This window comes from Tenrec ecaudatus, chromosome 5, assembly GCF_050624435.1.
Source record: "Tenrec ecaudatus isolate mTenEca1 chromosome 5, mTenEca1.hap1, whole genome shotgun sequence".
Lineage (NCBI taxonomy): Eukaryota > Metazoa > Chordata > Mammalia > Afrosoricida > Tenrecidae > Tenrec > Tenrec ecaudatus.
The window spans coordinates 41783723-41796838 of record NC_134534.1 but is presented as its reverse complement, the minus strand read 5'-3'; the positions used below and the strand labels follow the sequence as shown (position 1 = coordinate 41796838).

Genomic DNA, 13116 nt, shown 5'->3' with positions numbered 1-13116 from the left:
GCGGAGGACTGTCGCAGGCCTCACAGTTCAGAAGGTGGCAGAGTCGGTGACCAACATAAAAGCCTGGATTGGGTTTGGGTGTTAGCAGGGCTCATTCTACATTCTTTGCTTTGTCTCCCGCTGTCGCCAAAGATGATTCCCACCTTTGGATCTGGGCAGTCTCTGGTATCAGAACATCTCAACTGTGCATGTCCCTTCTAGTCATCCCAGGAGTTCCCGTTCCCTTGTCCTTCCTGTTTTCCCGGACCTTGCCTACGGAGGAGTCCACATTGTGAATGCAAACGGGCCTTAAACCCTCCCCTACTGCCCGCCTTTGGATTATTGAGACAACGCTATAAACTCCTCACGTAGATTTCCCAGTACTCAGGCAGATGTGCTCCTGATGCTATTGCATGTCAGAACTCATCCTCTTGCTTTGGAGCTGACTGGAGCCTGGTACATTTACAAGAAAGTCCGTCGGTGTAGAACCTGACGCCTGGCAGTGAACATCTGCTCACTGTGGGACTGCAGGCAAGTTCCTTATGCCTCCCTGCTCCTATCTGTGCGGTTAGACTGAGGAGAGCTCCCTATCCGCAGTTGACCGTCGCGGTGGCATGTGGTCTTAGCTTACTACCTGAGCAGTCAGAGCTCTGGAAAATCCCTGTATCAGTATTATTCCTACTGAGACTGATTTTTACAATATGATTTTTAACTGGAGATTGGGCTTGGAATTCTGTTGGAAACCCAATAATCAGTCCTAAAATTTAGAGTTGGACCTTCTAGAAGACCATCATTGGGAAGGCGGGGGTCTTTTGATGTATCCGAGGTTATTTCATGGTACAGACAAAGTTATTTCAAACCAGCCAGCCACTATCAAATAAGCCACTCATGGTGATAAGTCAGGTGCCATCAACCTAACCCTGAAGAGGAAATTTGGACAAGAAAATCACATAAAAGATGGCAGTGTGAGCCTTCCAGTTTTCTTTTTTTTTTTTAATAATACTTTATTGTGCTTTTTTAAAAATACTTTTCATTAGGGGTTTTTACATCTCTTATCATAATCCATACATCCCTCCAGTGTGTCAAGCACATTTGCACATATTCCACCATAATAATTTTCAAAGTTTTCTCTTCCCACTTGAGTCCCTGATATCCGCTCCCCATTTTCCCCCCTCCCTCCCCCACCTGCCCTCACTCAGGAACCCTTCATAAGTTCTTTGGTGCTTCCTTCACCCCACTATCATGATCTCATTTCTACCTTACAAATCGGATTAGACCAGAACTTGCACACTGCTACAGATAAGAGCCTGCAGCACAGGGAATCCAGGATAGATAAACCCCTCAGAGCCAACAATGAGAGAAGAGATGCCAGGAGGATAACAGGAGGGTGGGGGGAGAAAGGAGAGGCCGATTAGGATCAACCTAGAACCCCCTCTCAGTGGGAGATGAATAATGGAAAAGTGGGTGAGATACGACGGAGAATGATGTAAGATAGGGAAAAAATAATCTATAACTTCTCAAGAGCCTTCAGTTTTCTTTTCTTTTTTTCCAATAACAAAAGAGGTTTTATTTGTACTAGCTAAAGCCAGGGCTCAAGTCCTCAGGTTCTCAACCACGCGCACTGTCTTGGACAAGAGCCGAGCCTTCAATTTTTTAATAGTTTTTGAAGGAAAGTAGTCACAGTATTTCCTGGAAGGAGACTGAGGCTTGTGTGCTTCACTGTGCCTTTCTGAGAAAGAAACAGCTGATTAGAAAAAGGAACACATTTGAAGTAGTCTCACTATCAGAAAGAACTCACATTGACATAGATGGACTTTTATTAATTATTATGAGTTAGGTGAAGATCCACAGAGCAAGTCATCACTTTACATCAGCAATTCATACACGTTTTGTTTGCACTTATCCATTGTAATCCCTTCAATGAACCATCACTTAATCCCACGCCTTCCCTGTGTGTATCCCGCTTCCATTCCTCCTCCGCTAACTCTGAACGTTAGCCTTGGGTCAGTGCTGCCCTTTGGATCCTTGGTGGGGCTTTATTCTGACCCGGGGTCGGAGCGTTAGATAGCGTTCTCTAGAGAGGCAAGACCAGATTGCTAATAGTTTTATATATATATTCATACAGCTAGGTATATAACACAAGAAATGAAAAGTTAACTTATATACAGATAGATAAACAACACAAGAAAAGAACAGTTAAATTATAAAGCAGTACAAATGGCTCAGTGCAACTCACTCCCCTAAGAGAGTTGTGAGACACTGGCAGTCCTTCAAGTCTTGAGGGCCGCCAGGTAGTCCTCTCTAGAGAGATCTAGGCTATCCCGGCGCAGGCAGCAAACAGCAAGGCAGGTCACCAACAGTCAGTCCCCAGCCCAAGAGATGTTAATTCCAATGGTGTGGTAAAGCAGGTCTTGAAGGAACCTCAAATTACAGCGACACAGTCCACGGGTTAGGTGTCCCACAGGTAGTGTAGCTTGCAAATTGAGGCTCAGAACAAGCAGGGCAGCCGCACACTGGTCCGATGATCAAAGAGCAAGAGAGAGAAGAAAGGCGAGGCTTGCCAAACCATTTATCTCTCTGCCCTTCAATTAATCCCACATGTGTTTATTGGCCAGGTTGGCACAATAAACTAACTACCTCAGGTGGTTTGAGCTCTAGTCCCGAAAGGTAAGTCAGTCTAGTCTCAGTGGTCCCACCAGTTTGTCTGACCAGTAAACCTGATCACTGGATGCATCTGAGTTCTCTTTGATCCTTCCCTCTCTCCGGCATCTTCTAATGTGATCCTGTCGGAGCAGTTGGTGGTTTAAGCCAGGGGCCATGTAGTTCTGGTCTGGGGGTTGCGGAGGCCCTTTCGTTGCGTGGTCCCTTCCATGTACCTTCCGCTTGTCACCAGTCTCTTTTCCTCTGCATAGGAAGAGACCAACCGTTGCACCTCACATGGTTGCTTATGACGGTTCCAGTGTCCACTCAGCAGAATGGGATGAGAACATTGTCTTTGTGAACTAGTGCCTATTAACTCAGGTGTCCCCCAAGACGATGGTCCTGATCCCCTAGACTCAACGACTCACTCCCTCAAGGTGTTTGATTAGATCTAGCTTTTCTGCTTCCCCCACCCCCACCCATGAATGTGGGTCACCACATTCATGAATATGCAGCAAGGACAAATATGCATCGACAGGTAGCCTCTGCCAACTCACAGCTATTCCCCTGCACTCCCTTGCACCCTCTGCCAGCATCTCCATTGTGTCAACACCATTGCAGTATTGCATTTGGCTCTGTTGCCTTTAATTCTTGTAAACCTCCCAGTGTCTTCCCCTACCAACGCCTTTGTTTTCCTGACCTCGCTCTTACTGTCTACACCTTCCCCTCCACCCAAGTTCTCACTCACCGCCAGAGTCCATTCTGACTCGGAGGGACCCTACAGGGCCGAGCAGCACTGCCGCTGTCGCTGTCGGTTTCTGAGAGTAAAGGAGTACAAAGCCTCCTCATTCTCCCGCAGAGCCGCTGACCCTGAGGTTCGCCGCCCAGTGTGTAACCCATCACGCCTCCAGGATTCCTTCTCCCCAAGTTAATACTGGCCTGTTGTCTTGCCCTGGGTCTCCTCCACCTCCCTTCCAGTCCTGCTCCTGGTAACCTTCAAGGCATGTTTTTCCTCATGGGTAAACTCTCAACATTTCATAATCATGGTCTCATACCATATTTGCCCCCTAGCAGTTTACTAATTGCACTCACCAGAAGGCCCTCCAGATTCATGCACGTTGTAAGGTGTTGTGTAGATTCATTGTTCGTCTTTCATGTTGTACTGTGTTCCCTTGTGTGAATGTACCAAAGTTTATCAGCTGTGTTATTCCGGGTTGACTATAGGAACAAATTCATAGACATTCATATATGTATAAGAAAGAGCTTTATATACAAGAGCAATTGAGTATTGAGAAAGCATCCCAGCCCAATCAACTCAAGTCCATAAGTCTGATATAAGTCCATATATCTGATACCAGTTATAAATCCCTCTTCAGACTCATAAAACACATGCAATGATGCAGAATTCAGGAAGATCACAGGCCAGTGGTTGGAAAATCCTCTCGTACTGTGGCAGAATAAGCGTCTCAGCACTGGCCTGGGTCTCTACTTGGCTCCTCCAGCTCCAGGGCGCTAGCACAGTTCCTAGTGTCTTGCCGTCAGGAATAGCAAGTAGAGTGTATGAATCCCGCCTCCAGAGAGCTGCGTAGCTCCTTAGCCCCACCAAATGAGGTCTTCAAGCCACGGCCTGATTGACAGACTAAACTCCACCCCTTCCGTCGTAACTAGTCTCAAGTTGGCACCAGATTGTGTAAGTGCCACGTCAGCCATTCTTCCCCTGGCGTCAGTTAGGTGCATAGACTTCACATGAATCCTTAAGGGCTTGAGCTCTCGCTGCTTGCCATCCCAAACTAAGGAGCCAAATTATGTTAGCGAATGCAAGGACCTCTCTTGCATGTAGCTCAGCATCTAAACCGTCACTGTCTGAACCCCAGAACGGAATGGATTTGCATAGTCAGAGACCCTTGTAACTGATTTACGTAACTTGGACTTGATTCATAAGAAAATCATTGGCTTCTTTCACTGTTGTCTTTTTAAGAAGCCGTGGGCAAGTTTAGGAAAAGAAACAAAGTTCTAGAATAAAAATTGAAATGTCATGTTTGCCTGGAGGTTGAGTCTGCTGATGAAACCACAAACCTACTGCCATTGAGAGTCTACTGTAACTCATTGTAACCTCATATAGCATTTCTGAGACTAAGTTTTTATGAGAAAAGAGAGCCTCCTCTTCCTTTCGAGAAGAGGTGGGTGACTTTGAACTGCCAACTTTGCCATAAGCCACCCAGGGCCTAACCCAAGGCTCCTGCAAGTCTCCTTACTGGGCTACACTAGCCCCCTTGTGCTGATTCACTCACTCAAACTCTGCCATGGAATCCGTTCCCACTCACAGGGACCCTAAAGGACAGGGTCACACTGCCTCTCTGGGTTTCCGAGACTGGAACTTTTTCTGACAGGGTAGAGCTGCTCTTGTGGGTTTCTGAGATTGTCATAAAGAGTTACAGTCTCGGACACCCGCAGATGCAGTTCTGCCTTGTCGTATAGGGTCGCTATTGCAGAGAGTTTGGTTTTCGGAGTTTAACTCTTTATGGGAGTAGACGGCCTCATTTTTCTCCCACAGTTTGGCTGATGTTTTCAAACTTCTGACCTTGGGGGTTAGCAGACCAATGCGTAAGCGCTGTATCACCAGAACTGATTAAAGGGGGCTAGCTAAGGGTATTGGCTGGCTCACAGAAATTGCCGGAGGGCTAGAATACCAGGCTCCAGGCTAAGCTGCTGACGACAGGCCCATACCCCAACCTGGTTCTCTTCTGCTGCTGTCGACTGAATGGAGCTGTCACTTCCACATTGTGACTGCCACTGCTGGCCGGTGCTAGAGAGGAGGGTAAGAAAGGACACACTCTCTACTGAGGGCTCGCGTCCCCGGCTCCTGAGAGTGAGACTGCCTGGTTATAAAGGAGGACGGGCTGTGAGCTCTGGTGCCCCTTAGGCTGTGGGATTTGCCACGTTGGAGGATCTCCCAGCGCACGCAGGAAGCCTGTGTGGACAGCCAGCCACCCAGGACAGGTGCCCGCGAGAGCAGTGCATTTCAGAGTTTGCCAGTTATACCCCTGCATTCAGTGAATTGAGGCCCTGTGGTCCCGTGTCTTTGTATTAATGAAACCGAAGGCTTGGTGGACCGCTCTCAGGAAGGTGAACCTCTGTCTGAGGCACCTTTGTTTCCGTCGTGTGGCAGCGGCATGGGCTGCCTTGTGGAAAGACTTTTTAGCATGGATCGTGAGCCAAAGCCTCTGCACTAGCCTGCTCAGTGCTCAGAGACCATGTTTGTAGAGCACACAGCGTTTCTCTCCTCTGCCTGTCTCAGACAGATGCGCACACTGGGCACAGGGCTGGGCTTTCCAGATCCCTGGGTCTGCTGCATCACTGGGGCATTCATTCCACTTGCAATACAGCCGATCCTGGAACTGACTGATCTCATTGCTTCTGTGGGAAATGCTGTACTTAATTTTGAAGGAAAAACTTAAAAACAACCCAAAGCCTCTATTTCGTAAAGTGCTGCCTCATGATTGTGGTGAAGCTAGTTACAATGTTGATGAAGCATTTATTTCCATCTAGACTCTGTCTCGACCTCAAAGTGTTTTTATGTCAGAAAAAACCCCCAAAATGTAATGTCGGTGCCTCTGTGGAGCTCCGCCGTGCTTCCTTGACTTCCGGTCCTCCCTTCTAACCCCACAATGTTCTCTCTCTGCAGGTCCTTTCACCCGCCCTCACCCAGCGTTATGGAGGATGGTCTTTGGTGAGTCTCCAGTAGTATATTTTAGTGTATGTGTAGAATCCTTTTTTTACAGGGGAATATTTAAGTTTTAGTTCAAATGCATTGATTTTTCATTGATCTTCCTTATTCAATGTCCAACTAGTAACTGAAAATACCAGGGCTTGGGTCAGGTGCAGCTCAGTCCTCAAAGTGCCATCCTTGCTCCGCAACACTGAGAGTCTTGCGTGACTGATTCACCTAATGCAATACTCCTCTGGACCTCTCAACTGCTGCATCCATGAGCATTGATTGCAGACCCAAGCACGATGACGTCCTTGACCAGTTCGGTCTTTTCTCTCATGAGGTTACCGATTGGTCTAATTGTGAGGGTTTGGGTTTTCTTTACATTGAGTTATAATCCGCACAGAAGTCTGCGATCCTTGATCTTCATCAGAAAATGCTTCAAGCTCTCTTCACTCTCAGCCAGCAAGGTGTGGCATCTGCATTTCACAAGTTGTAAATAAGCTTTCCTCCAATCCTCATGCTGCATTCTTCATATAATTAATTTCCCTGGTTGTTTGCTCAGCGTGCACGTTGAATAAGTATGCATTTGAGCCGTGGTGCTGGTGAAGAAAGTACCGTGGGCCTCCAAAAGAACGAACAGATCTAGCTTGGAAGAAGCGCAGCCAGAATGTTCCTTAGAGGCAAAGATGAGGAAACTGCCTTAGGTACTGTGGGCACATTCCCGAGAGGCCAGTTCCTGGAGAAGGCCATCGTGCTTGCTAAGGTGTAGCGGAAGGAAGAAGACGACGGCCTTGGACAAGATGGAGTGACCAGTGGCCGCAGCAGTGGGCCACGGCATGCAAACAGTGGTGAGGCGGGCGTAGGGCCGGGCGGGGCTGCCTTCTGTTGCGCGTGAGATCGCCACGACAGGAGGGCGCCCAACAGCATAGCTGATTTCTTTACCATTCACAACTAAGGCTTCATCACTGTTTATGTTTGGCGTCCCCAGTAGAAATTTGTCACTCCAGTTATTACCCAGGTGATGAAGCGCTAGTGATGACGTGTGACGTACACTTCTCCTGCACGTGAACACTGGACGCCATACACACACATGCACGCCTCTTCCTATCTTTAATGTCACACGCGTGTGGAATAATGTAGAGATACCTTCATGCTTTGCTTTTATGCAAGGCAATCATTGAGCTCCTTTTCAGGATTGGTGTTCCTTGTAAAGTCGTGGGGAACACCTGGGACTGCCAACCACAGGGGCAGCAGTTCACACCCATCGTTTGCTCCACAGGACAAAGATGAGACTGTCTGTTTCCACAGAGATTTACAATCAGAAACCCAAAGGGTCAGTTCTGCTTTGTCCTACAGGGTTGCTATGAGTCGTAATCGCTTCAGTGTCAGCGAGGTGAGGAGTAGGCATTAAACTGCTGACTGCAAAATCAGTGGTTGGGAACCCTGGTCACCAGCCACGCTGAGGGAGAAAGAGGAGATTGTCGGGTCCTGTAGCCTGGTGGCTTAGTGGTTACCAGTAGAACCGCAAAATTCGCAGTTTGAAACCACCCACCACTCTCTGGGAGAAAGACAAGACTTTCTACTCCCATAAAGAGCTACAGTCTCAGAATCTCACCAAGGCAGTTCAACCCTGTCCTATGGGATTCCTTTAAGTCAGAATCGACTCAATGGCAGCGAGTTGGTTTGCTTTAGTCTGGTCTAGTAAAGGTGAAAATGTCCGGAATGAGGGTGCCGTCAGGGCCACGAAGGAGGAGAACACAGTGGGCCAACAGGCGTTTGGGGGATTCAGGCTCAGATGGTGACCACAGACTTCCAGAAGATCTTTCCCATGAGAGACCATCTGTATATCAGCCTGGCAGTGATTGCCACGGACATCCAGACCGTTGCCCAGTTGAAGGAAGATAGATCAGTCCTTACCCTGTCCTGAGCCTGGCAACCAACCTCCTGGATAAGACGCGGTTTGGCCTGTCTTACCCTGAGACTTTCATTGCGCTACACTGGGCCCAAAGCCGTGTAAGAGCCATTCATTTGCTCCCTCTCGACCTCATCAGCTGTCCCACGCGACCGACGGCTTCATGGTCAGTGGCACCTGCACACATGTAGATGTGGGAGCCCAGCATGGATCTAGAACACTTCATTCACATCATCTCCCAAGCCGTGCCGGTCACTGGCCATTGTCTCGACAGTACAGTGCAATAATAAAATCTGGTTTGGGCAGAATGTGGCTGGGTAGTTGGCACTGCTAGGGCCACTGAGACCACAGGGGAGGACGGACAGACAGGCAGGAGCCCACCCTCTAGGACCTGGCCCTCCAGTGTAGAGGCAGGAAAGAGTATCCAGGCAAAGACGGCTACATCATCCAGTGGGCAGAAAGCGTGTGGGGAATCCCAGGCCACTGCGGCTGAAGTGTCGGGAGAGCAGTAAGAGAAACCATCGGATGGGATGGACACAGCCTTCCAAGGCGCGTGGGCTTGCAGGGCGGTGGGAAGTCCTGGGAGCAGTGTTCTCAGCACAGTGATCTGATTACACTTACATTTGTAACAGGATGGTCCTGGCTGCGTCACGTTTGTATTTCACAGACTTAAAATATTGTTTTTTTCCCTCCAGATTCCTAGCCCTCAAACCTAAACAGTGTCTGAGAGGCTTAAAGAAAAAAGGAGGAAGGTGAAACTCAAATGGACTTGGGGTCTTGTGACAAACAAGTTCACTTCAAACAATAAAAAGAGATATATGTTGCTGTTTGTTGTTATAGGTTAATCTGGGCTAGCTGGTTCCCCGAACAAAAACCCATTGCCCTCAAGTTGATCCCGACTGTGTAGGGTTTCCGGGGTGTAGGTCTTACTGGGAGTAGATAGCCTTGTTCAACTTCCTCTGCTGGAGTGACCGGCGGTCAGCATTCGGAGCTTACCGCAGCACCATCAGGGCAAGCTGGCGACGGCTGAGTTTTTAATTTCAAAGGATTCTTGTATGTAATCAGTGATTTTATTGCTTGACCTGAGGCCTCTCTTGGACCCATGGAGTCCTTGGATAATGGATTATAGCCCCTGTCCCCAGTATGCTCCGCACATGAGATCCAATGTCGCCCACATACTTCCCTGTAAGGGTCTGTTCCACAGGGACTCTGCACAAGTTGTTACTTCAGAAGAATCGTAATTAAAAGGAGTAGTGGGGGTGTTTAAGGTAGAAATTCATAACAAATAGCCCCTGCAGAAATGCAGACCTACGGTGGTTCTCATCCCAACGAGACCTGCCTTGGGGTGCAGCATTGGGCACCCCCTGAGTACTGGAAGGGGTTTCAGTAGCGCCCCCTGCGGGCCTGCTGGAGTGCCTGGTCATGGAGAATGATCCAGCCACAGCCACTCCATGGGAGCTGCTCGTACCCAGCCACGTTTGGAAGGGGCGCTGTGATCCACTCATTTGCACCCCACTGCCTAGAAGTCCCCCAGGAACTTCCTTTTCATTCTAGCAGGTTCCACAGAAAGAGACATTGTAAAGCCACTGGCGGTTGACTTTTAAATCATTCTGAAATGAATCAGTCTACCTTCTTAGAGTACATTCACTTGTACTTTCTTTTTTAAAAAAATGATATCATTACAGAAATGGTGGTGGCATATTGGTTACAAGCCGGGCTGCTAATTGCAAGGTCAGCAGATCGAAACCACCAGTTCCTCTGTGGGAGAAAGACGGGGCTTTCTACTTCCGTGAACAGTTAGACAGTCTCCGAAACTCACAGCGGTTGTTCTACCCTGTTTTTAAGAGTGACAGTGAGTCTAATGAACTCGATGGCAGTAGGTTGGGTGGGTTTGTTTTTTAGAGTAGCCAAAATGACAATGTTATAGTAGAACAGGGCTGTGAGGATGACTAACCTGTGAGACATGATTTAGTGGCCCTCGACCACTGAAGTAACCCTGGACTGGCTGTCCACACTGGTCACTGCCCACTCCAGTCCCCCATGGAGCAACCCATGTCGGCTTTATGAATGACAGAGAACATCCTGCTTCCCTGTTGAAGTCTCTTCAAGCGCACTGTATCACTTCACATGGGGTGGTCTGAAACCTTGACCGTGGTCTTGAGCTCTTGCTCTCCTAGGTCCTGATTCACCCCCTTAGTGGCCTCTCCCTCTGCTCAGTCAGCACGTCCGTGTGTGTCGCCTCCTTGACCTATCTGCCCAGAGACCTACCCACCCTTCCTTGCCCACCCACACACCCTTTGCCAGCTGGTCCTCAGTCAGCTTTGAAGCATCGTTTCATTGACCGCACTACCACCATCAGACTCTCTCATCAAAGAGCATATCAGCTTGAGAGAGCAGTCTCGGCAGAGTACATTGTAACAGTGCAGTCTGTCTTCGCCGTGTAGATGGCATGTCTGCTCGCTCCTGAACTTACTATGTGTGTCTTTGCTTCCCTCAGGACTCAGTGTGCTCTACTTCCTGTTCCTGGTCTTCCTCCTCTTCCTGAATTTCGAGCAGGTGAAATCCATAATGTATTGGCTAGACCCAAACCTTCGCTATGCCACCAGGGAAGCAGATATCATGGTAGGTACTCTGCAGAAAGCGGTGGCCTCATGGGTGGAGTGGGTAGTTGGCAGCACATTTCAAGCTGTCCCTTCTGCAGATCTCCAGTATCTCAAACAAAGATCACCAAGCTGGCCCCAAGGCGCATGCTTTTCCACATGGGGTACAGTCCCGGGAAAAGGAGCCATTTCCTACAGCAGAGGGTTCTGTGAGGAGGAGTGTGAACATTATCACCCCACCGGGCTAGAATGCGGCCTCTCCCTTGTTAGCTCCAGGACTTCGGACAGCCTGTCTCTTCTCTGTCAGGTCACGTCTGTTAACCAAAAGGTGGGTGATCTGGTGGGTGATTCAAGATCACCCAAGTGTCTAAGAAGAAAGACTCCATGTTCTACTTCTCCTGAAAAGTCCTGTGGCATGCACTGTACTCTGACCAGGTTGGATGGCCCTGAGTTAGAAACAGTCCCTCCCGTTGGACACAATGGTGGCAATTGTTTTCTGTTTGTTTTTAAAAACTGGTTTTAGAGGCAGTTGTGCCATCTCTGGGTGCCTGCCAGCTGTTACCAGGGCGCTGCTCCGCACCCCTCCACCACCCGATGCCAGGACTCTCCCACCTGCCTGCTCTTTCTTTTTAATGAAACCTTGAGCAATTTCATGCCTGGCTAAAACAACTCCATTTTTTTTTTTTTTGGCTTTTAGTCAGACGATTTTATTTTTTCCATGCTGATCCTTTCCAATTTTTTTTGTAATGTCTACCATTGGTCGAGGCTGAAGACAGGCTTGGCACCGATGCTTAGGAAAGGAGCGGGCATACTGGGCCACCGGCAGCTGTGCTTCAATGGGCAGGAAATCGCATGGAGGCCCTTGATGTTGGGCCTTTTTTGGAATGGTGCTTTTAGACTTTAGCTTTGATAGAGGAGATGCCAAAGGCAAAATTAAGAATGTCTACAGGTGAAGATTGTTATTTTTGAGACTGTCAGTAGACCTGGCTCTGTTCAAGTGCCAAAAATCATTTGTATGGAAGAGACTGGTCCATGCAAAGGAAGGAAGTCCCCCGTGAGGTGGGTGGACGCAGTAGCCACAGCAAGGGACGGACACTTAGGAGACCGGGCAATAGAGCCTTCTGGGAGACCTAAGGCCACACGGAGTCAGAGCTGACTCGATAGCAACTAAGAACAGCAAGTGATGGAGGGAGGGTGGTAGCTGTCACTGCCTGGCTTGTGTCTGCTCTTGACAGGCATGCCAGGCTGGGTGTCTCACTGACTCGCGTGCTAGGCACTGACAACCCCCCCCCCCCCCTTTATACAGGTGAGGAAATAGCAGCTCTCGACAGATAAGTATCTTGCTCAAGAGTAGAAGCTAGCAGATCTCCCTGGCTCCAAAACCTGGTGTCTTCCCTTTGACCGTGCGCTAGGTCCATAGCTGGAGGCCTGGTGGCATAGTGCGTCACTCTCTGAGACGCTGACCGCAGGGTCGGCAGTTTGAAACCAAGCCTCTCCACGGGAGAACGATGAGGCGTTCTACTCCCGTAAAGAGTTCTGGTCTCGGAAGCCCCCAGAGGCCGTGCTGGGCTGTGCTCTCGAGCTGCTGAGAGTGGTGTCCACTCCGTGGCCGTGGTACGGCCTTGGAGCAGAAGCGCTCCGGTCCTCCCAGCAGCCCGTGCCCTGGCAGTGGAGACACAGCTCTTTGCCCCACAGCTTGCCTTTCCCCTTCTGATGGAATCTGACTTGCAGGTGGGTTTGCTGGTCTGTCTGTGAATTCCGTCTCCCCACTGAGGGGAGAAGGTCGACTCCCTTCTTGGCATCGCGTTTCCTTAGGAGTGGACTTCACAGGGGCCGCTGAGTGCCACAGCCCCAGCCCCCAAAGAGCTGAACCTGGTTTCTGAAAATCCTGTTCTTTCAAGTACCGGCTGCTTCCTTCTTGCCAAGGCAAGCCAGTTGAGGCTATTGATGGTGCAGTGCTTGCGGCTCCCCGTGTCCTCGGTCACCTTTTTTCCTGCTCTGTAGCAGTCGTCTACATGTTCCTCAACCCGAGCACGTGTGATACAAAAACAAGATGAAAACCACTCCCTTGTCCATTCTCACTCGGCACAGCCCCATACCGAGGGCCTTCCAAACGTTTGTGGAAAACTTTATCTTTCATTCAATGTTTCCCTCACACTTTGAGGCAGCTGCGGGGAAGCAGAGCAGGGCTGATTTCCGAACTCTTGTCCGTTTTCCCTCAAGAATCTTCAGAGATCGATCCCCCCTTTTGTTCACTGAAGACACACGGTAGT

The 13116-nt window shown here is 49.2% G+C and overlaps 1 protein-coding gene across 1 annotated transcript in view; it reads left to right on the top strand.

The window, feature by feature from the left end:
- PTDSS1 (phosphatidylserine synthase 1) overlaps positions 1–13116 on the top strand; it is a 60996-nt gene that overhangs the window by 22227 nt on the left and 25653 nt on the right. The window contains exons 3-4 of the mRNA XM_075549463.1: positions 6305–6349; positions 10741–10865. Of these exons, the coding sequence (XP_075405578.1) occupies positions 6305–6349; positions 10741–10865 (170 nt within the window). The remainder of the gene's footprint in view (positions 1–6304; positions 6350–10740; positions 10866–13116) is intronic.